At 34.7% G+C, this 25,863-nt stretch overlaps 1 protein-coding gene across 1 annotated transcript in view; it reads right to left on the bottom strand.

The window, feature by feature from the left end:
• LOC140158942 (thyrostimulin alpha-2 subunit-like) overlaps positions 1-25,863 on the bottom strand; it is a 215,333-nt gene that overhangs the window by 60,079 nt on the left and 129,391 nt on the right. Inside the window, exon 2 of the mRNA XM_072182268.1 lies at positions 10,675-10,898. Within this exon, the coding sequence (XP_072038369.1) occupies positions 10,675-10,861 (187 nt within the window). The 5' untranslated portion in view covers positions 10,862-10,898. The remainder of the gene's footprint in view (positions 1-10,674; positions 10,899-25,863) is intronic.

The raw sequence follows: 25,863 nt of genomic DNA, 5'->3' as shown, positions 1-25,863 counted from the left end.
TCTGTTCATATTTTGCTTATTTTATACCAACTCTTTATTGTGGTTCCTTTTTATTGTCCTTTTCTTTGTCTTCTTCTTGTTCGCTATATATCTACCATTATCAGGGGTTCAAGAGACAGAAGGCTATTCTGCCTTCCATATCTCAAATTCAAGGTTTCTACTAAGAGCATTCGAACACTCAAACGCAAATAAACCACCAAATAACTCTGTCTAAATTTGAGGCAAACATTTTGGTCCATTTTAGCAAGAACATAAATAAGCCACCATCTTAAGGGGTACTACACCCTGGCCAATTTTGTTTATTTTTGCATTTTTTCTCAAAAATTATAGCGCATCGGTGATAAGTAAGATATGTATATTATAGGGCCAAGGACTACAACTACTCCACTGGAAATTCAGCAACTCAGGCCAAGTAGTTATTGATTTATTGATCAAATATTGGTTTTCCCTCATTTTTGACTGTAACTCCACAACTGTTGTCTGTGCTGAAATAAAATTTCCAGTGCAGAAGTTGTAGTCCTTGCCCCTATAATATACATATCTTACTTGTCACCAATGCGCTATAATTTTTGAGAAAAATGCAAAAATAGGCACAAAATTGGGCAGGTGTAGTAACCCCTAAGCCAAGGTATACCATCGAACCTAGTGGTGTGTACTTTTTAATACTTTTGAGACACCGAGTCATATCTAAGTAATGCAAACTATTCTTTATTAGACTTGATATGAAAGAGCTACCCTATGCGACCATTGCCATCAAAATCAGTGCATTTCATCTGTTTGTTTGTTTGTTTTATTTCATTTTGTGGAACCCCAAATTTAACTTTTGGCATGTTGACTTACAACCACAAGTAGCTATGTGTCGTAAACATTTTCCAAACTCTTATGACTAGAGACGTATTTTAGTATCGGTTGGAAGAAAACTTTAGGATTAACAAACATGACAACCTTTGATCATGGAATTCTCGAATTAAAGTTTTGTATTATAACGTTAAAGTGGTTATCTAAGAAAAGGTAACATTGGAAATGAAACAATGTACCATCTTATCTGCAGTGAAATACCATTGACATCATTCCAACTCTTCATATCTGCCAAATAGTATTACTATTAGCCAAGACATTTGTGTATGTTCTCAGTCATCCAGGTATATAAAGTATCAAGTTGATTTAAATTAAAATCTAGTCAACTGGACTTACTATTTATTGACTGGCGACGTTTCACATCCTATCCTGGATGCTTCCTCAAGCCGTCTGATTTTTCGGCGGCGATTGGTCAGTGACCCGTGACGGGGTCACAACCACACATTCGATAACAAGGACGTTGTCATATTGGACAGAGAATCGCGGTGGTTTGAAAGAGGTGTGAAAGAGGCTGTTTATGTGAAGCGGGAGGAGCCCTCTTTGAACAGAGGAGGAGGTCTGTGCCACAACTTGTCGGGGGCCTACATTTCTGCTATCCAAAAGATCCCTCGACGTCTCAGTTCTGTGACCCCGTCACGGGTCACTGACCAATCGCCGCCGAAAAATCAGACGGCTTGAGGAAGCATCCAGGATAGGATGTGAAACGTCGCCAGTCAATAAATAGTATTAAAGTCCAGTTGACTAGATTTTAATTTAAATCAACTTGATATTAGCCAAGACAAGAAATATATTACGTCGCTATTCTAGCAAAACCTCGTGCTGCTACGTGTTAAATATGTACAATATGATATATTGCATTGTACATAATTTAACACATAGCAGCTATAAGACTTTTTGCAATCATAACGATTGACCTGCAATTTTTGTATTAAATTCATAATTCAACTCATATTTGATCCTGTCTCAATTCTGTTCTAATAAAAGGTCCAGAATTGACCATAATAATCTCAATCGAACAAATGCATTCAGGTCAATAACTTCTACTGCCATAGGCAGGAAATTAAAAGGGCATTTCGTGATCCACAGCCTCATCCCCCCACTTTTCTCAAAAAAAGTTGAGATTTTTATATCACTGGAAACCTATGGCTACATAATGTTTGTATACAAAAAATTTCTTGCAGATTATTTCGTTTAGCAAAGACATCGTGAAATTTGAATTTCGTTCTGGTGCACCAAAACGAAATTACAACACATTGTCTATGGAGCAGTGTAATACACATAATCATGCATAACTCGCAAACGCAAAATCGGAAACAACTGAAATTTTGGGAATAAGCTTTTTTCGTGGATATCTACTGACAAATGTCATAAAAAGAGGATGCTAGGATCACGAAATACTCCTTTAAATCGTATGAATCCAATTTCGGATACCAGTATTTAAAATGAAAAACTATTGTTACAATGAAAACTACCATTAAACACTGCAGATATAACAAACAATATACTCATAATTCATAATACCCAAAATTAATGTTATACTTTGTGAATTGATATGTTTCAGCAAAGCGGAAGTATCGGTACTACTGTTACAATATTATGTTACCATATGTAAGCTTTCCGTTTTCAGGATGAAATATACAACTCACGACGTACTCAACAAGAGAACTTAAAGGTCCGCAACCCGATCAACAGCATCATCCACCAAATTTTTCTAATTATTGATGAGTTTTTGATATCAGAAAATTAATCGTATTTTTCTCATTATATCATCCTGCAATTTGACGCTTCAAATCGATGTATTTCCTGAGAAATATTGAAAAACAGCGTCTTTATGGTAGCCACCAATATCGAAATTTTTCACGACACGGGAGATTTGGGTAGTCATAGAATGAAATCGGGATAAATTCGGAAGACTTCACCCCAGTACCAATTCGTCCGCAAAAATACATCGAATATATTCAACTATAGATGGCGCTATAATGATATAAATCAAAAAACATCATCATCTTCATCATCATTATCATCATCATCATCATTATCATCATCATCATCATCATCATTATCATCATCATCATCATCATTATCATCATCATCATCATCATCATCATCATCATCATCATTTTACAAATAAACACATTATTTTTTTAGTCTTTCCCAAATTAGTTAACTTTTTTACATATCATAGCAACCAAGTATGTTCTTCCGAAAATTATGCATGGCTTTACATTACACAATAGGGATGCTTGCAACAAATCGTTTCCTCAATATACAAATAGACATTTTCCCCGGGATTTTCCCAGTGGTTAAATACACATCGTATCTTATAAACCTGAGAAGCGTCTCGAGCAAATATTTTTTCATGGTAGACGAACATTCCGACAAGACGCCTGTGGAGTCAAGATGTGGCAACAAATTAAATCGGTAACCCACTTTTTATTCCTAAATAGGTAAAATAATACTCCAAGACGCATCATATTTTTTACTTTGGGTCGGTATTGGCTTTGAATGGCAGGTACTAGTTCCCAATGGCAACTTTAACTAATATTTCTAAGGAATTGTGAATTTGTTCTCGACCCAGTACTCCAGCAAACTGCATATTGCATACCTCACGACCCAGTGCTCCAGCTAACTGCATATTGCATACCTCATGTACTTTCACCATCGGGGATTTAGATTTTTTTCTTTGTGGAAGTATACTTGTCACTATAAGTAGGTAATTCTCTAGGTATGACAACCTTTGTCGGTGCGAGATACATACATACAGGTGTTGACATAACGCCGCGTTTACCAATGTTGCCTTTAGGCCGTATGTGCTTTCTAAATCTGCGGCAATTATGAAATTAGGGTAATAGGAGTGCATGTGCACATATTGACACCGGGTCCTAGATCATAAAGCAAAAGTATACTAGTAACTAAGTTTAAACGCGTAATATCCGCTCTGCAATTGCTAACATTTTATTGGCTCGATTTTACGTTCCCTGTGGTACATACTTACTGCAATGTCATTAAATTACTCTTTGTCAGCAGTTTCTTGTGGTAATGATTCCAGATATAACAAACATAATCCGAATTTTGAATATTGTGTTAAGAACCTAATGAATACCCAGCCACATCATTATTAGAAATATTTTGGCAAATTGACACTTCTCCAAGATCGAATGGAATTATCTGGTTTAATGCTGGTAGAGTGAAATGTTAAAACTTTAAGGGCTGGGGTATGAACGTTTGGACAGTATTTATTGTGGGACATTAGAGCACATCAGACATATCGAATTGCATTCTGAATACGAAGAATGTCATTCTGATATCAAATGATTTCCATTTTTTGAAATTCGCAATTTAATACACATTTTATGGCAAATCATTAAAAATTGATATTTTTGATATTTAACAGTACTTGAAGTAAACTTTATAAATCTGATGATTTATACTTAAAGTGTATGTAGGTGGGATGAAAAGCCGACGATCAATTGAAAATTTTGACCTTTCGTATTGAAGATATGGATTTTTTTTCCCAAAACACCCAAAAAAAATTAGGTCTTTTGGGGAAAAAAATCCATATCTTCAATATGAAAGGTCAAAATTTTCAATTGACCGTCGGCTTTTCCTCCCTGCTACATACACTTTAAGAATATGTCATTAGATTTATATCATTTACTTCGAGGACTGTTATATATCAAAAATTTGAAAAATATCAAATTTGTATAATTTGTCATAAAATTTGTATTATATTGTGATTTTCAAAAAAGAAAATTATTTGATATCAGAAAGACATGCTTCGTATTCAGAATGCAATTCGATAGGTCTGAGGTGCTCTCATGTCCCACAAAAAATACTGTCGAAACGCAATAAACGCTCATTTTAGATCCCTTAAGAAATGAATAATCGACAAATTTGCTACTATAATGAACAAAATACAAAATAACGTATTGCATCTGACGAGCTTGACTTCTATCTAAGGCCACGAAACTCGATTGAGCGTGTTGTTAACTCGTGGTACGTACACGATAAATTCGTATTGATTTTAAAGTATTTCTTTACATTCCGTACTGAACCTCATTGCTTCTTTTCGAGAATTGAATTGATATGTTACACAAATACCTCATCGTTTATCATCTCTAATGTGGTTAACGGTGCTATATTCTATATTTTGATGTGTTGCCTGATATAATATTGTATTGTTTTGATTGGTGTTATGAAATAAATGATATTTGAATTGAGAATTGACTTGAAACTTTAACACACATTAAACGAAATGCTATATACTCGTCAATTACATGTCACGAGATGATTTAAAGCATTCCTATAAATGTAGGCGGACTTTTCTCCCCTTAATTGTCCTATGTGTAAATCTACCCACCTAAATAATAACACAGTGTTGTGAAAATATTCAATTGGATTTTTTTTTTTTTTTTTTATAAGGATTTATACTAAAGTAAAAATGCAGCATCTACAAACACTCAACAACATGTGCGTATATAGAGGGCCTTTGGGCGCGCAAGCCGCCCGGCGTAAAAGCAGGGGCGGCAAAAAGGAATGGTTGACAGTGAGTGTGGGCGGCAAAAACGGGCGGAAAATTGTCAAAATGTTTAAAAATTGTGAAACAAATGTAATTGTACATATTTTGTTTTTGTTTTTAGGTTGATGGCGCCTATAATCCTTTCTTTTTTTCTTCATATTTTTTTTAATTCATTTATTTACCTGAACCACTGAACATAGCAGATGCTGTGTTTTGATGTGGCAAGGCAGATATTTTAACTGTTTAATAAAACTGTTCCAAAGTAAAATGCAGTATCTACCTATAATCAACAAATCAGATACAGTGCTCTTCACTTCCGTGGACAGAGGACAGATGTAGAGGTTAAGGTCAGTCAAACCTGCCATTGGTTTGTATTGAATTGCTTTAATTTTACTCCTAATTTGAATGAGAAAACCAATGCTACTTAGGAAATGAAACACATTAGGAGGATAGTAGAAATGTGATGTGATCAAGCCAAATCAGTCTGAAGTCGGAAACATTGATTTTTAGATACAGCCGAACAAAGAAATTAATTTCTTTTGCTGTCTTTTGTTTTGGAAACACTTCAACTGTTCATATCTTTGAAACTGAATGTTTAATTTCGATGGGGTTTTCTGCAACATGTAGCTTAGCACTTGCCTTATACAATCATGTAGAGAATTGAAAATTGAATATGCCCGACTTGAAACAGATTTTGCTCGATCACACCACAAAAGTTATCTATCAGAAATCCCATTCCCTTAAGTACCGAGTCACCAGTAATTGTCCTACGATGAATTTCATGCTATTGTGTATAATTCAATTGGTACTGTAAGTGTAACGTTGGCATGGCAATTGTTGTCAATGTGTTGATTTCTACACTGTAAAAAATAGTGCCTTGGCAAGCGCTTGGCAATATTGTTTTGCACAATGGAATGGGCTTATAGATTGTCTTCAACAAGAGAAACATTTCAAACATAATTTTGTGGTTGAAGAGGACACAACCTAAGATACGACGTAATTGCGGCGTAACTGAGACTTTTCTTTCAGAAAGTTATGCTTAACCAGAAAACAGAAAATCAAGACATTTCTAATGATACGATTTGCATTTCAAACTGGTCTTGAATGAAAACTTTTTGTGTTTAATTTGAACATGTCTTGCGTAGAGGCATGATGTTGTATCTTGCTGGTCAAGTGGCTCTAAACAGATTTCACAGGACGTGTGTCTGATTATGTTTTTAATTTCCGGCAAGTTTTTCTATTGGTCGTGACCCGTTAGAGCAAAAGTACCATAAGTTGGGCGCTACATATATCTCATTTTACTGGTACAAACACATTTTAAACCAGTCAATAATCCTATTGTTGAAGAGTAATAAGCTTGTACCTATATCTATAACACATATGTTATGCAGATCCAGTCCTTGCTTGCTTTGGTAAGTGGTGCTTAAGTGGTGGGTTACAAAAGCATTTCATTGTGTCTAAGTATGTATTAGCCACCCATTAATAATGACTATGAGTGCATTTCTGAACCTAGTTGATTGAGATGAAATGCCCGCCACTTTAGATTATTTGATATTTAATGCCAATATTGTGGAAAAAGAGATACGTGTAGCAGCCGACATAAGGTACCTTTCGTTGTAACGGGTAACATTTTTTTTACTATTGAAAACATGTCTGATTGCAAGATACGTATAAGCGCTGAGAAACAATTTTAACAGTGTAACCCATTATAAAGAGTTTATGATTACCTTATTTTATCTTACGCATGCGCATTGCGACATCACTTCAGCAGCTAAACTAGGAACACACGAAAAATGTATGATATTTTATATGGCCCCTATCTCCTAGGAACTAAAAATGTCGACCACCCGGAGGAAAACATTTTTTTAATTTCGTTTGACCGTCTGTTGCCCTGTATCTGGCAGGTGATACAAGGAGCATTTGCCAGGCGGGGCAATCAATAACTACAAGAAAATTGAAGGTTTCCAATATGACATTAAAACATAATCGAAACAATTTTATTGCTTGTGGAAGGACATAAATAACGTCTATAATGGCTTTGACAGAATCTAGCGAATAATAGCTGTTACATGACATTAAAGGTGAATGGTCCGATTTTATGACTCTGCTATTTGCACCTTGTATTGTTTAATGACCTTGAACCACGATCCCCACCAATAGAGTGTCATTGATATATTGGATTTCCTATTCGCCGTCGAAGTGATGATGTAGCAGGATTAACTACCATAGCAATAGATAAATACAAGTTTTGAATAGATCGCCCAGCACTACAACATTCACGAACCATAGATATCAAAGAAATGCTGTTCACTCGCACCTGTAAGGTTAGAATTTTTCAAAATAGCGGCATTGTATTCAATCTATGATTGCAGACATACACAGGTGATGAGTGCAACCTGCTTGTAGTGCAGGGCGATTTATTCAAAATTGTTTTCATCTATTGCTATGGTAGTTTAATCCAATCATAATATCACTTCGACGGCGAATTGCTATGAAAGCCACAAATGACTAATAATAAGTAGGTGAACCAACTTTCGACACATTTTTCGAAATCGAAACAAAACACCTTTTAGCCCACAGGATCAATGAGAAAAATATACCTTTTCATTGGTCAGTTAGGTGCACGACCTGTATTGGAGATGGAGATGTAGGGGTGAGGTTGTTGATCGGACTCGTAACGCCAATCTGATATTTATATTTGTATGAAAGTTAGAAATAAAGTATAAGATCTGTAAGTCTTTAAAAGCTTAATATATTTGGAGACCTTTATGCAGTCATGAATTGCAGCTACCCTGTGACAGGTTTTTTTCTCGAAAACAACGCCTCGTGAAATACAACTCTACATTTATATAACTTCTTGTCAAGGTTGGCTAGAAAATCAATGTGTGATAAGAACTGAAAGATAGGGAACAGGCATGTCTGTAACATGTTTCGATTGTTCTTAATAGGAGGGCGCATGGCTGGGGCACAAGGATGAAATGGTTTGACGCCAGGCATAACATAGCAAAATATAACGCAAATTTAAAGCATTTTACATCACTGTGAAAGCAGTCAAAATTTGGGTTGATGCAGATCTTTATGGATGTCCCTTGCATACCGAATACAGTTTCTGACATATTTTTTAGACAAGACCAATTAACTTCCTTGTTTTAATTGGAAAACGAACTTCTAATCACATTAGCTCGCTCATGTACTGAAGTGCAGCGTCCGTCGTTTGCGTTTGAATCGGAACTATGGCCCAATTTTGCTCTTGTTAAAATTAATTGGTCAGGTCTGAATACACATTTCGAAGATTCTGTTTTGCAGGAGACATGTGAACTTTTCAGGAAAATAATCCTATTCGTAATTTCATGTATATATTGGGACAAGAGGAAGAAAAGAATGTAGAAAGATACGCAAAAGCAGAGGTATATACACTCCTCAAGCTACAGACAAAATTCACTCATTACAAATATCCGCCATCACCCACATCGTGAGGGGAGGGAGCAAAATGGAGGCCAAAATTTCGATTTTGAAGCCATTTTTCAAACGTCACCACGGTCAAGGTCAAGTCACATATTGGGGTAGGTTTGTGTATGTGACGTGAGTTTGGGTCTATACGTCACATTAGTGGGAATAAAATGCCCTCCATGTATCCCCGGGGGTGGGAAGGTCATTAATGTAACCATACAAAAGATGACCAACTGCCCTACTCTTCGTTTCTCTGAGGTGAGGTTCTTAATCGTGATCATTGAATGGTACAGAACATAAATTATAGAGTATTCATTTATGTATTACGTTGCACTATTAAGGAGGGGCCGGGAGATCATCTTTTGTACGGTTACATTAATGCCTTTCCCCACACCGGGGATATTCTGAGTGCATCTTATACCCACCAATGTGACGTATAGACCCAAACACATATCACGTACACAAACCCATCTCAATGGATGATAGCGGATATTACTAATGAGTGAAGTTTGTCTACAACTTAGGAACAAGTGATGTAATGAAAGATCAAGCACAATTAGAAGGATGAATTGAAATGGGAAGAGAAAACACAAAACTAAACTAAATAATACATTCACAGTTTCTGTTATTCATGTAGATTTAGACTTTTGAAAATCAATATTCATGCTTGGTTTATACAGATAAAGAGCAATAATTTGACAACCAAACGTCATATGAGGTATAGCATGTCCATATTTTACAAAACATAATCTTCTTGTTTATACCCTCATGATAAAACTCATCGTGTATTTTGAATATTTAGTACCAATTTACATATTCTATAACCATAGATTGACACTTTTACGTCTATGCTAAAATTATACCCCTATCAAGTGTCATATAAATACCACCTTTTGGTAATAATTATACAACAGTATTTTTAAAAGAAATTAATTTTAAAATGCATATCTCAAATAATTGTCCAAAATGGACTTGTGCATTTTCTAGTGCTTACATTGTTACAACAACATCGTGAATTTTCATCTGAAGGGAAAATAACAAAAAGGTGAATTTCTACAATTTTGATCACAGTTCTTCAATTACACTATAGATTTCACCTGTCCGCCTCATCGATGACGCAAATATATACCAATTTTTCTTTAACACGCCGAACTAAAGAGTAGCATTTTCATCAATAGAATCGGCGTTCCAGTGAACCCTGCGTATAAGAATCATTTTCCCTTACTGCCCTTAAGATATGCTATTCAAACATTGTATTGATGTAAATGGTGATAAACTCAATGATATACATGACTGAATAGAGGATGCGCTGTATAGATTTGAAAATACACTTTAATATATTTTGTAGCATATTTAATACTTTCCTACTCTTTCGACGATGTTTGTAAATACATAATAAATACTGCAATCATTAAGCTTCATTTTTTGCCGGTAATATGATTTCAATAAGCGATCAAAACCTATTTACATATTTTAAACAACCGTACTCATGGTACTTGAATTTGTCAGTTTCACTATTATTTTGAATCAAAGAGATATAATTGCGATCTTTACTATTTAGTAGCTTGATTATTGGATTCGTCAAACGACTGAAGGGCATTGAGCTCTTTGATAATATTATGTAAACCCTATTCTTATTTATTTGTTTGTTTGTTTGTTTATTCATTTTAGTATACTAGCAAGGAACCATTCGCCAACATATTGGCCGATTTAATCGGTAGTTTCTGTCAAAAGTACTGTCAAAAGTAGCACTACGTTTGACCCGAGCACAAATTTGTCATTTAAATCTTTAGCTTCAGTAATTACTTTTTTGAAAATGTTTCTATTAATTAAATAAATGTACTTACCGACTAAATGGCATCCCGGTTTTTTCCAATTTGGTCCGCCTGATCTTTGTGACGCGACTGGAGGGCATAAAATCGAACAGATTGTGAGGTAGAAACATAGTAGAAATAAAGCATATAATCTGATGCCGCCATAGGAAGGAATTCGCCACCATATAGCTCCAATACATGTGTGTTGAGCCTCTCCCATTATATTCAAACACACTTCACACAATGTCTTCCAAAATCTGTAACGAAAATACGATAAAAACATCCACGATGAGAAAAAGTTGTAAGATACCTGATTCGCGCGCTTTGTCGTCTGTGTATTTCTGTACCGGGATTGGCCCACGCTGAAGGTATGGATATCCTCGTGGCGGGAATAAATAACGCGGGAAAGATTATAACGTTTTGCGTGTGTGGACGGATATGTAATCCTATTGACGCGGGGGACTCCGATGGGGATCATCGTTTTAATCATAACATAACCTTCTGGTTTCTGTTAAAATAAGGCGGGAATGTAAGATAGTATTATTTTGTAGTGTGGACGAATTATCCATCGAAATATTAAATCTTCAAATTGTTTTATGATAAGTCGTATCATCTGTACAAAATATTTCATCGTTATTGTGTTGAGTTGTAGTAAAAGTGTGAAAAATGTTTAATCGGTATTGCTTGGAGTACCGGGGATGATACATATTATCAACAGTTTAAAATGACATAATAATATTTGATCGAACAAATTAATCTCTTTCTCTTGTTTACGTAAACCGAATAAAAACCAGTACAAGTCGTAAAACAGCAATCCATCGAGATTTGAAATTTACGAAGCATCTTTGATCCAAATCATAACATTTCCTACGCAGAATAATCAAAGGACATGATATTCATTTAAACATTTATCGAGATGTTGGAGCCATTATTACAAGTCAAGACAAACAGTTACCTTTAATACTATCAAACTAATTTACTTCTACCCAATTTGTAACTTCATGTCTTCATTATGATAATTTATTTCAAATGATCAAAATAGGTTTCCAAATTGTTTAGGGTTTTGAAGAATGAAGCCAGTAAAATATTCAAATGTGTTGTGAAAAAAATGATTCTTGTGGTGAGTATACATTTGTAAACCCGACAGAAAACAATGCAGAAGGAGGCGGCCTATATCGATATGCTTCACCCTAGCAGACAATGCGAGAGACAAGTATTATATGCAAGGATCGGAAATTATAATTTAATGACGTTTTGAGGGTACGAGCAAACTGACATATGAACATTTTGAGAGAGAATAAAATCAGGTTCACGGTTGGCACTCGGGCAATCTCAACTAAAGTCCCCATGATAACTCTCTCACTGTGTCTAGGCGGCCAATTAAAATAATAATGAAAAAAGGGGGCGGCCTATATGCTTCACCCTAACAAGGTGTAAAACAATGCCAGACACAATTAATATATAGAAAATATTTTAATTGGGGACCAAATCAAAGTGTAGTGAGTAATAGTGAAACTTGCTGATACTAAATCTACACGGAAAATTGTTGTTTATGGTATGTATAACAAATGTCTAATACTAATAGCTATTGTTTCTGACATTTTTGTTTAATAAATGTGCCCTAAATATCTCACCAGATATAAAAGTTCGTAAACAAATAATTTTATGACATGTACTGACCCATGGCATTTCTCACACATAATAGTTGATAGATCATATTTACTTTTCAACAGGGCTAACCTAAAAAAGATCGCTATCAGGCATCGTACTGTTAATAACACTCATCAAGATCAATAACATCAGTTTGAAAAAGGCTTAGCGACCGCAAGCCGAAAGCTCACGTAAGTGAACATTTTTGTTGTGAGAACAGTCATAAATTCATCAATATATTTTAAATTTGTCTGTATGTAGTATCAAAACGCAAACTAGTTACGCCTTACGCCCGCTACGGTAAATTCAGGGCGTAATTGCAGAATACGGGACACCACTCAAAATTAAGGGTTAGTGTTAGTGGTTCAGGGTTAGGATTAGGGTAAGAGATTAGGGTTAGGGCTAGGATTAGTGTACGAGTTTAGAGTTTAGAGTTAGGATTAGTAAATTATGAAACGTCTTATCAGAGAGAGCGATATTTCATTATGTCTGGGAATATAAGTTATAAGAATGAACATTTTAAAGAAATTACCTATTTTGATACTAAACATCAATTGGCCAAATGTTCTGGGAAATGACTTTCAGTACAAACAAAATGGGAACAAAGATAATAAAATGGTCCTTTTCTCATTAGAAATATGTTTATTGATGTAAGGTCACATTTGGCAAGCACAAAGCAAAAAACCTACGACACAAATTAATATTTCTTAATTTCTCTTGCGCTTTTAAAGTGGTTAATTAGTTAATTAGTGATTGAGGGTTATGTCTAATTTCCCTTAAATTAGTGCGTTTATTCACGGTCACTAACGTTCCGTCATTTATACAATAACAAAAATTCGATTAACAATTTATTCTGTTCATGTATGTTATTGTAATTCCAGTTACAAATATATGCATAATTCTTAACAAAATACATCTACGATGGACAAGGAGGGCGATGTCCTGACGTATTCAATAAGGAGACCAAACACCTGAATACGTAATAATTAGCAGATTAATTGCTATATGATTTGCAAATATCCAAACTGGCCGCTAACGCAGGGCTAAAATTTAAAAAAAATGGACAAATATAGATTTAAAAAAAAACCATCTAATTGTATTGCTCTCATTATTAGGATTCAGAAAAAGTACAGTTTGACCTATCTACGATGTACAGTTCTTGATTTATAGGCAACTTCATTTTTGAGTTATGGTACAGGTTCGTGATCTCTTAATCATAAAGCTTTGATATGATACCTAAATCTTGCCAGGATTGCTCGCTCACTTGGTGCTCAAAAGTCAATATTTTAAAAAAAGAATTCCTTTGTTTTCTGTTATGTCTAATGAACCACATCTACTTTTCTTTATTGGAGACTTTCCGCTCATTTTGGGTTCGGGTAAAATTAACAGTGTCACATTTGTCCTTGAAAATGACAAGACGAATACAAGCGAAACAGTCTCTTTAAAAACAATTAAGGACACCTATTCTGATTTGCTATTTAGGAATCAACGTAATTTTAGATTTTGATATAGAATTGAGAAATACTTTCTCATTCATGAATCATTTAGCTACTTCAGGATTGAAATCCACGAAGGCCATATTTATGGTGACCATCTAGCCATTTGTTAATTATTATTATACTATATTAGTATTAGTATTTTATCTTACTTTTTGTTTAAAAATGTAGCTGCTCTCAGTGTTCTTTCTCACCCTATAGATTACTGAACCTGACCTTGATTTGTTCGGGTTTTGAACACCCTGGACAACCCAAGAAAGCCTCTACTGAACCTTGTTTCCATTGGGTCCATTTGAACACCAGGACGGGTTTGGAACAGTCAGGGGTTAACACCTTCCTCTTTTCGAAACCGGCTGATAGATATATGTACAGGTATGGCTCTATGTAAACGGGCCGACTGCTTAACGTCCCCTCCGAAAACGGAATACTTTCATAATTCAGTTACCCAATTCCGGAACCTCTGAGAAATAAAAACTAATTTGTCACAAACATGTATACACATTTGCACAGTAAGTCTAATGAGAGTTATTTAAGGGTGTGCACTAAAACCTTATCATCTCATGCAATGTTTTTTGTTGCTTCATGACGTCAAATAAGCGTGTCCATGTATCGTATGTAGGAGCCGATGACTATTGTCACAGGGTCACCATTCCTACGTAATGAAAGAACAATTGATTTGGGTGTACTCAATAACTTTACGCAAGAGGCTTATGCCACGAAACCCAAAAGAGAATAATCAAATTTTATTCAAGATTACGCCATGAATGACAAAAAACACGTGTTCCATCATATCGTCGTGTCTGTCTCTGTTGACGAAAAAACTTATTTCATGTATATTGTTCAAATAGAAAAGCACTATAATGCTCCTTTAACATCATTCCAGGCAGTCATGTGGATGATCGAATGACTTACGCAAGTTGTACCTTCTTAACTAGTCCAACATCCAATCTGTTTTGAATTTCTAAGAAGATTAAACAAAGATAGAATGTTTGTGAGATGAAACGTTTTCAGGTAAAAGCATGTACTGATGAATACTTTATTACGTCAGGAACACCTATCCGGTGGTAAATATGGCACATTATCACACTATTGAACACGCATTGAACCGATAAATGCCAATAGCGCTAATCTTAGATCAGGTACCTGGCAATTATTACGGTACGTTCGAATTACACAAAATATTAATTTGAACGCTGAAGGTATGTGATTGTGAAAAACAGATGTACCTAAATAAAAAGCATATTTCAAAGAAGACGCACCTTTAATGACTCCTTAAAATATTCTTAATACAGCGATATATTTTGGAAGTCTATGATCTTGAAACGTTACTCATGGAGAGATAATTAATGCCCGAAAGCTATCATAATCTCAAACCTTACAATCCTAAGCAGGTGGTTTGAATATTATAAAACAATATTCCAAGAATTGAACATATCAAAACTATAATCCTTGAACTAAATCACTACGCACTAAAATAAACAAAGAAAATATACTTAAAAACTACATCAAAAGAATTTTTCAATTTTCAATCTTAATGACCTATCCTTCATTTTTCAGCAATTTATACACAATTAAATGTATAACTTTTTTACACGTTCACTGGGATCATTGAATGGGCCTTTAAGTGTGCTGCTAATCGGTAATCTGTTTCGTAAGATCTATGTGACTTTGTTTCTGCACTGAGCCATTTAAAGAGAATTCCAATGATATAAAGGCTGTTTAGTTTCAACCATCATGATGATAATACAGATACATATTTGTCCTGGTCTTCTTTTTTTGTCAAGATGGTTCTTTGCTTTTCGTGTGTGTGTGTGCTATCAAATCCTTTCGGATCCCGTTTTGTATTGTATGTTACGCGATATGGAAAGTGACAATTACTTTGGCCCTCATATACTTCTTCAGGAGTTATTTAGAGAATAATTGCATTGTTTTGAAACCCAGCCAATGGATATATATCCTGATATAACACGGTAAGTGGAGCAACGAGAAGGCACGAGGATTCACTGATATGAGATATTGTAATATGTTTTATGTAATATTACCGTTATGATATTTTTATATTGCAAATTAAAAAAAAAATACTCAAAACATCTACCACTAACACATAACAGCAGCAAATTTAATGCTGTCCTATATAGATGAGTTGACCTCACTGTTAAATATCCTTATTGTTATGTGGCGCGAGTTTAAAAGCAAAATATGATGCGCACGCATACAGTTAGGCAAAAAAAATGCATATTGTGGTGATGCGTGCGCATACTGTCAGGCAATGACGTCAGAAGTCATTCAAGTCAACTCATCTATATTTTGTTATCATCATTATTTAAATTAGAAAAATGATAAGTCTAATTAGCACTTGTACTTGCAGCAAAGACATTGCCCAAAAGAGACATTTGAATAAAACAACGGCAGCAACTGACATAAATTCTACTGAATTTTACCAACCAGTAATTTGCATCAGTGCGCAGATTACTTAAGGAATGTGTGTGGTTCAAGCTTGTTTTTGCTTTATATCCATATACATTAAAAGAATCACTAATAATCAACAAATGTTAGCAGATACAATATCATGTTTTCATGTTCAAGCGATAAAGAACATTTTATAAACGTGAGGAAAGTACTTGGAATTAACGTAATTTTAACAATTAAGTAGACAAAACTATACTCTAGTTAACAGTTGTAATATTGTGCCATGATTCATGTTGTCAAAAATTAAGCAAAGGATTATATTAATTATTTCATAACCATTCGATGACATGCGCAAAACATGAAATAATGAAAACTTTTTAGTACATTTCATGATTTTCATGACACTATATATTCGAATCATTTAACAGTTTTAAAGCTTTAAAAAACATATTTTAATGAATTACATATCATTAAAATTGATTGAAACTCACGTTTATGTCAATGGAAAAGACTTTGTTCAAAACATTTAAAAATATTAGGACATTTGCAATGTATAGTCAAAGTGCAATCAAATAAGGTAAGCCATGTGGGAGTATATTAAGACCAGTTGCTTTGTTTACAATCACTACCATCAATTGGGTCAAAGTCTTATGGACTTTCCATAATACTTCCGAAGACTTTTATTACGGCATCCGTGATTGGTCAGGGAAGGAGGCTGGTTTCTATTACTTCCAAGGGTTTTTGGTGCAAAAATCCAAATAGTGCGTTATACCACGGCAATTACTCAATATTCAATATCATGCTGCAAAAAAACATCACAAATTTCACAGCTGTTCAGGTGTGTTATCAGGACATCATTGTGCGATACATATGGGGCCAAGGCAACTGCCTCTGATAAACACACCCGCACATAAAATGTCAGTCTTTCTTTCCATAACACTTTGGGTGCAATAACAATTTGAGCAACTTCATTTTGTTGCACAGTCAGTTTATATTCAAAGGCCTAGTAATGCGCGGTTAAACCGCGAAAAAGCGCCAAATGTATACGTTGTCGTTTTTCGTTTATGTGAGGGTTATTCTTGATCATGTATATTGGTTAATTAACAAACACACTTTTAGCGCCAAACACTTCTCACCATTTTATCTACATTTTCGCATTATTATGTGTGTTATTATTGGTGAAAAATGATTATATATTAACCATAAATCATTACATTTCTGGTATCTCGCTTTAATGAAAACAGGTGCATCGGCAATTGTGGTAAGTAAGTAAAAAGCCTTTATTTAATGAGGCTTTCTTGCCAGACGAAGCTGAAAATAGTATTAAGAAGCAATTAACTTAATAACAGGGTTCTACTGATTATTGATATTAGAATATTCTTTACGAAAATGTATATTACTAAATTTCGCTTGGGAAGTAGCTGAAAACATTATTATTGCTAAATACGTACAATATTTTTGATCTCTAAACCGAATTCGGTATATTTAGTGATAAATCAGAAACCGCTTTGATATGCAATTATCTCCATATGATAATAATTAATGCTTCGTGGCAATGACGTAACAATATTTCACAGTAATAATTCAGTTAGCTGCCTAAAACATTATTACGCATAAAATCAAAAGCTACTTTCATCACAAACATCATTACTCTATCTATCTAACGGTAACGATGTAACTCTATTAGGCCAAAACAAAATATTGTTGTGTTGCCCTCAAGTGAGAAAATGGGAAAGTTGGGTCGGACGGTCGGATTTCCCTTCTTTTTTTTTTTTTTTCCAAACCTTCAGTTTTTTTAAATCCCCTCAAATATTAAATAATGCTTCTTCAATTAGAGGACATTTGTCAATTTTGACTTCTGGATACCTGTTAGACATTCAATTAAAGACTAGTCTTTCAATAAAATGTTAATATTAAGTGAAAAACATTGATTTTTTGAACAAATCTGTAAAAAGCATCATTCCGGTTGAGGGCAACACAACAATTTTTTTTTGCCTTAAATTCTAACAAATTTACAGAATAATGTTCCAATTAAATGTACCAAACCAAATTCTATCAGATATTTTCAAGTGCCTCTTAAAAACAAGACGCAATTTCAGAATATCAAGCCGGTATCTGCAATTTATCAAAAGGAACAAATGCAATTGATTGATTCGTTTCACAGCGGCGTTTATTGAACTTCACAACACTGCATATTATGAGTGAGTGGAACAGACGTGTATCGAAAAAGGCTGCTACATGCGACTTTCCATCTAGAAAACGACCATGCCAAAATGTTATAATTTTCTGCCATACAATTCAATAACCCCGTCAAACAATAATACAGCTCAAAAGTTTGAAGGTCTGCCCACATAAGGTATTGGTACAAGGAACAATATAATAAAATGAATATTAAATCTGTTCATCTGGACTTACTATTTTTTGATAGCGACAGTATCGCGTCTCATCCGAGACGCATCATCAGGCTGACTGATCAGGTTGTTGACTATTGACCAAATATCAAGTGTGTCACAGGTCAATAGTCAACAACCTGATCAGTCAGTCAGATGATGCGTCTCGGATGAACGATACTGTCGCTATCAAAAATAGTAAGTCCAGATGAACAGATTTAACATTCATTTTATTATGTTTATCTACCTGGATGACTGAGAATAGGAACAATCTTTAAAGTTACTTGAGTGGTATTCCTCCGACAACTGCGACCAGCGAAATTCACACCTAATCACTACCGGCTTGCGGTGAACCAAAGTTTATTAGATTGCACATTGTTAAAGAATAGAGAATATGTACCATGATAGTGGTTCTTCATTCGATGGGTATGTTAAGAAATCGATATCTTTTGCAGAGAAACGCGTGTGTACAACCATGACAGTCAACTGCGGAAGAGCATGTTTAAATCCAGACTATACCGTTTACACCAATGAACATAATGAATTGCCATTACACGCAAGCAATCCTGAAAGCGATCATCGGCTTCTACACTCAAATCAAGCTATTTTTCATTTTCATAATGTCACGACCTTGAATTTGTGTCATTTGATATTAAAGATTAAATATCAGTCTAAGCATCAGATATAAACATTTTACTAAAGGCAGCGTGAAAGTTGTCATTCAAATTCAACTTTTAACCATGTTGATTTCTCATTCAACATGGAGGCTTTACTTTCAGGTTAACACTATAGTTAACACTAAATAAAGCATGTAGCTCATAATGGTGGGAGAAGATATGAAGAGTCATGACGAGTCATAACCAGTAACACATTGTTTACTTCCTTCAAACCCATTTTGGCTGCTGATACCTTCAAGTATGTTATTGACAGTTATGTAAAATTTGTCTATTTAAAGCATTCTATTTGAAGGTCAAATGTGACACCACCACGCATTGTGATTACATGTTGGAATATGAAATACTGGAGTTTGCACGTATACCATTTAGGGGTCTGTCATTTTCTTCAGAATTGGGGGTCATGAATATACAGGGTGATTATAAAAAAATTTACCAAAGATTGGGGGTCATAAGTTTTACAGGAAGAATAGGGGTTGTAATATTAGTAAGGGTTGGTGACTCAAACTTTTCGCGCATCCTTTACACTTACAATCAAAGTGTTGAGCGCTCCGCGCCTTAATTCCAATAAGGAATAGTTGGTTTTGAGTTTGTGTGGACGGTGTTGGTTCTCCTCGATTATTGCAATAATGCTCTAGAACATTTTTGTTTCCCTATGAATCTAAACAACCGAGAAAGTTTTCTCCCACAGTAAAGGATATGGGCATATACTAGATACATGTGCATTATCAGTGCATACTTTGACTGACCTTGTGTGTTTTCTGGTCTAGCATGACTGACCACACGGGGAGATAATGAGATTAACGCTTTGCAGTGCATTCATTGCCCTAGGAGGGTATTGTTAGGCAAAACTCATGTTCCATATTTGGCAATCTACTAGATAGCAAGTACTTCATCCTCAGGCCAGGAGATTGCCAAATATGGCCATGAATATTGCATAATAATACCCTGTTATGACAATGGCTGCACTGTGTTATCTCATTATCTCTTAATGCCATTAGCCCGTTGGACCTCACCAGGAAAATCACAAGGTCAGCAAAGGTGTGCACATGTACTCAGTACCCTTTACAATGGGCGATAAATTTCTAGTTTGTTTTATTACAAAACGCGATTGTCATATTCTAAAGCTTTATGTAGATCCAACAGAACTCTAATTTATGTGGATCTAGCTTATATCAGCCGTTGCCTTTTTGATAGAAATGGTGTTTATTGATGTGTACAGATTCACATTAGGTCGTAACATGATGTTGTACATCCAAGGTCAAATGTCTTACATTCCATATTTGGTATTGTTCTGGGACTGATCCTTATCTCTCTGATGTTTTGTGTCGTGATAAATGAAAAACTGTCATGTGGTCTATGCACTAAGGACTTTATACATAAATATTATAGCATCAACGATAATTTATTACACGTTATGCAATGCAATCTGGGAAAACTTTCTGGCTTCTTCCCTCTGAGTAGATCATTCAATCCAGTTGGAGGTAACCAAGGTTACACCACTTGAAAGTTTAATTACAATCGTCAACTGTGCTGCGTTATTTTTAAATCTTCAACACAATTTTGAAGTATCAAAATGTCCCATGGGAAGTGTGAACATTAGAGATTTTGTGCTATGTCAACAGTCTTCTTACGATATCATGAAATAATTATCACCGATTTTATAATCTAAACTACTGCCTCAGATGTTGAATTAGATCATGAATAATAAGTGTTCATTGGGCAAAAGGTTCATTTGATACAAAACACCGTGACCATATCACACGCATCAAAGGTTTGTCGAACTATAGGCTATATGGATGATTAGTAAAAGCAGAAAGGTACCATCGCGCCAAAATTGCTGCACAGACCCCGGGCACAGACAATCATCAATAACGTTTATTGATATTTAAGTGGCTTTATGACACAAGTTGAACAATATTAAGAATAAATATAAACATTGCAAACATACTTGCATTTATTTTGGTAATTTCAAAAACATTTTCTTGTTTTAATCTTCAATGTTATGTAATTCAATATGATTTCATATTTCGATTAATCGAGCGTTACAGAGTTAAATTAAATCAATAAAAACGTGTATATGTTTGTATTAAGTAAATCAAAATCTGTTTACGCAAATAGCTATATCAAATGATATACTCAAGTGGAGTAATGGAATTTATCTGTGGAAGGGTTATTTCTGGCCTGTCAAATTAAGCACGTCTTTATTCTTTTAAATATAACATAAAAATAACAATATCTGTGTTTCAAGATCACGACGACTGTACACTTCTTTAATATCATTAATATTAATAATTCTATCAATCATGGTTTAAAAATCACTAATACATAAGTATTTCATCAAAAATAATAAAATGACCGATACTTTTCGATAAAAACTGATTCTGTACATGTTTGGCATTTGTTTTTAAACGTCATTGCTGCAATAATTTGGTTCTTTTAGATTACTTTTTAAGGTGTAGTTTCAGTGTCGTCAATTTTGTAGATATTTTTTTTCTCTTGTAATTTTAATCTGATGTATGGGTAAATATCACATTGTATTTTATTTATATGTATTTACTTTTTTAGTTGTCATTATTTACTAAAAACACAGGCACAGCTTAAACTGAGAGATACTCATCTACACACATCAAACAATGTTGACATGGGATATTTAAACAAGAATACATCGCGTCAAGAATAGAACAATATAGATGAACTTTGAATGTCATTTCTATGATTAGAAAATTTGTATTTTCGATAGCTACGGAATAATAATTACAACGGAATGATAATTAAAAGTCAGTGTAAGAATAGTGCAATTATGAAAAATTGCGATAGCTGTGACCTGTGTTATTCTGTGTAATACACGTTCTGATGCTTCTGAAATATAATTCAAGAACCATGGATTAACAAAGACAATCCGACAGCTGTCGGGGTTTGTATTTAAAGTAATAAACATCATAATATGAGACATCAGACGATGAGAAAAAACGAGAAAGTATGGGGGATATAATAAATAAATTTGAATGTTGGAGAAATATAGTGATAGAAAGAAATGGGAAAGAGGGTACAAAGAGTTTAGAATAGAGGCGACTGAGAAGGAAGGGGGAAGATAAAAAAGAATTCAGGGAAAATTATCATTATCCAGGTGTGGATGCGATGCGAGAATTGGATTCTTCCGAAATCAACAGCACTTCCACTGCTGCTCAACCTAAATCATATCAACCCCGTGCTCTACAACCGTAGGTGACAAACGGGTTAGAAATACTCAAACCCATATTTTGAGCATATCCATTGAAACCTCTCAGCACATTCCGCCTAAGAACTTGATGATCAGAAATCATTCAGGGGTGGTGCACATGATTCTTGGAGCTGACTGTGACATTTTTGTGACTACTCGTGCTCTTGGAGAGCGTATTACAGAACATATATCTCAAAGTAAGAGCGTCGTTAAGAGTTCTGCCTGACCTTATAGATCCCCTTTCCTAAATATTAAGATCTTTAAGAAGGAGAATAAAACTATCAACAGAAAGGTCAAGGAGTCCATTATAACTATCACGAAAGAACATCAAGTTCTGTTTTAATATGACTTGTTAAATAGAGACCGGGGCCAATATCTTCCTAAAATTGCGAACGTCTTTCTAAAAACACCTAAGCCATCATTACCTGAAGAAGACAATCGGACTACCCGAGGATGGTAAATGAACATTTTCCTTCGTTTGTTTCTGTTAAAGGTTTCACAGCTACTTTTGTTTATAAAGTACCTGAACGTATGATATTTCACTGCTGCCACTTTGTGAAACCACGAGTAATCCCTTTTGAAATTTGGCTTGGTTATATCACGACCACATATCAATAAGTGTCTTCATGTGGCAATTATTGTATTATTTTGTGTATTGCGGGTGTCCGCTTACTTTCTTTTGAGTGATAAACTAATAATAAATTCTCTGTTTCTCGCATTATCTGAAGGTCATTGCTGTACCTAAAGGCTAAAGTATTCGTGTTAACTTCGGGCAAGCCTAAAGTGCAATTCGTCTATTTACCTTCAATAAATGCATTGTCCTTGAAAAAAATGAGCATGTGTCCTTGTACGTCGACCCATAAAGGTCTGAGATAAACATTTGTTTATAATAAACATCATATTTCAATGGTATTCACAATTCATATGATTCCTGCTAAATGACATGAACAAAAGCAGAACAACGTTGCAATCACACGCGTTTCGTTACCTGTATGGGCAATTACATTCATTTTATGGGTGAGAGTAACTTGGTTACAAAGCTAAAATATAAATTTCATTTTAAAAGGTGTTAATAGGTCTTCATCTATCTCAACTCATTCGAAATAAAATTAGACTCATAAGGCATAGAATTTGATTAATTTCACGTTCTCTTTCAATATGTCCCACAAGCCCAATTAAGTTATCTGCCCTTCCAAGCAACAACGCAGTATGTGCTTAATTAATCACCATAAGATACTTCCTTTAACGTTGAGAACAGTCTCGTTCAAAAACATTCAAAAGGCTATCAGCTCCCAAATAAAAAGGCGTTATTTTGCATAGATATTTCATTTTTACTTTTTGAGTCAAACACACCTCCTAAGCACTATCATAATGTGCTCCTTTAAAGTAGTTCCAGACATTTCGAATGGTGGGTGATTGAGTGACTTATACAGGTGTACTTCTAACTAGAGCTACCTCCAATCTATTATGACTTTCTAAAGGGATCAAATAAAGATAGAACGTTTGCGAAGTTAAAAAGTTTTCCGCCAACATTCAGGTAAACGCATGTACTGATTGAATCCTTTAATACGTGAGGATCACCTATACGGTGGTAAACGCGGCACATTATCACACTACAGAACACGCATTGAGCCGATAAATGCCGATAGCGCTAATCTTAGATCAGGAGGCTGGCAATTATCACGATTCGTTCGAATTACACGAAACATTAATTTGAACATTATGTGATTGCAAAGGATTGCACCTTCAGTATAATGCAATTCTTAAAGAAGATGTATATCGAGGGTTGAGAACCAGAAAGCTTTAACTCAAAAACTGTCATTTATAGGAAAACAAGCTTTAATATTTTTGCGAACTAAATCTATTTACAACTCACACTGTAAGTCTCTGATTTAACCAAAAGTGAATATTATAAAACAATATTCCAAGAATTGAACATATCAAAATCTAAAATAAAACAGATAAACATGTTTGTCCTCTCATGTCTTCTTGGAGCCTGTTCTGTCTTAAATGTTATGTGAAGTGGATGGAATTACTTTGGCCCTCATCAGTATCTCAAAAGACCTTTACGAGGAGTTATTTCATATTGTAGCAATAAGGGAGCAAACTTTGCTAATTATCCGCAACTATCAAAAGTACACTTTAATCATGTTTATATCTATCGCAAAGTTTCCTAATATAACTAAGTAATTTGCAAGTACCGTGAATATTGAATGGCCGCATACTTTGTCACATTACCTCTTGATAAGAAAGTAAGCTGCTTATTTTAAAAATACATTTTATCTCACTTACCAAAGGACATTGCTTTACAAAGCATAGCGAAACTTTTTCCCTAGGTTAATATCTAATCAGAAAAGAGCCTGATGTACTGTCGATCTATTGATATAAGATTGTCTTTTATATTTTTTGTTTTATGCAACATAACCATGACCGCACTTTAATCGAAGATTATTCATTGATATGAAATTTTGTTTTATGTTTTATGCAACATATCGCACTTTCAATCGAAGATGATGGACATTAGGGATTCAAACTTATTTTTTGGTTGGTTTAAAAAGATTTATTTTATAATTGAAAACTCAAAATCATTTAAAACGAAAATATAAAAGCAGCTCACAGGATGAGAAGTGCAATTATCACTTGCACTTGTAACAATAGCTAGAAAGAAACATTTGCAACCAACCCGACAGAAGCAGCTACATTGCTTTGTAGTCCGTTATCTGAGGACGATCCCGTGTGCGTGAGAGGTCCCCTAAGTTACTCTTCACAGTTATGTAAATTTATATAGTAGACCATGCGACTTGATAAAAAAGGTAAGGGTAGACTTTGTGTAAACCGGCAATAACTCCGCTAGAGGGCGTTTTCAAAATGGCTGCCAAATACCATTGAATTACGTGTTAAGCCTTAAAAATATGCACTACTGAACGCAAACTGAGTCTGTTTCAACAAGAAGGTACTACGACTCAATAAAGACTATAATGGGGGCGTATATGTAGAGGGCGCTTTTCAAAATGGCTGCCAAATCTAACATTTCACCACCCCACACAAACTAACAATTAAATACACAAAACTTTACTTTATTGCTGGCAACTGAAATATCAGAAAGCCTTAACTCACAATGAAAACCATTTCTGGTTCGATATACATATACAAATGAATATTTCGTTCAATTACAATATCACACATCCTTTTATTATTCCATAACCATTCGACGACAAGCACAAACATGGAATGGTGATTATCGTGACATTAAATTGGAATCATTCAACATTTAAAGAAGATTTAAATAATGTTTGCCCCTTTCCTCCATCTATTGAAACATTAGGTCTAAAAAGCACCATGTTTATACATTAACATGTTTTGTTTATGTGTGAGATTTA

This window comes from Amphiura filiformis, chromosome 1 (genome assembly GCF_039555335.1).
Source record: "Amphiura filiformis chromosome 1, Afil_fr2py, whole genome shotgun sequence".
Lineage (NCBI taxonomy): Eukaryota > Metazoa > Echinodermata > Ophiuroidea > Amphilepidida > Amphiuridae > Amphiura > Amphiura filiformis.
The sequence above is the reverse complement of the archived record's forward strand: the minus strand, read 5'-3'. Positions and strand labels throughout refer to the sequence as shown.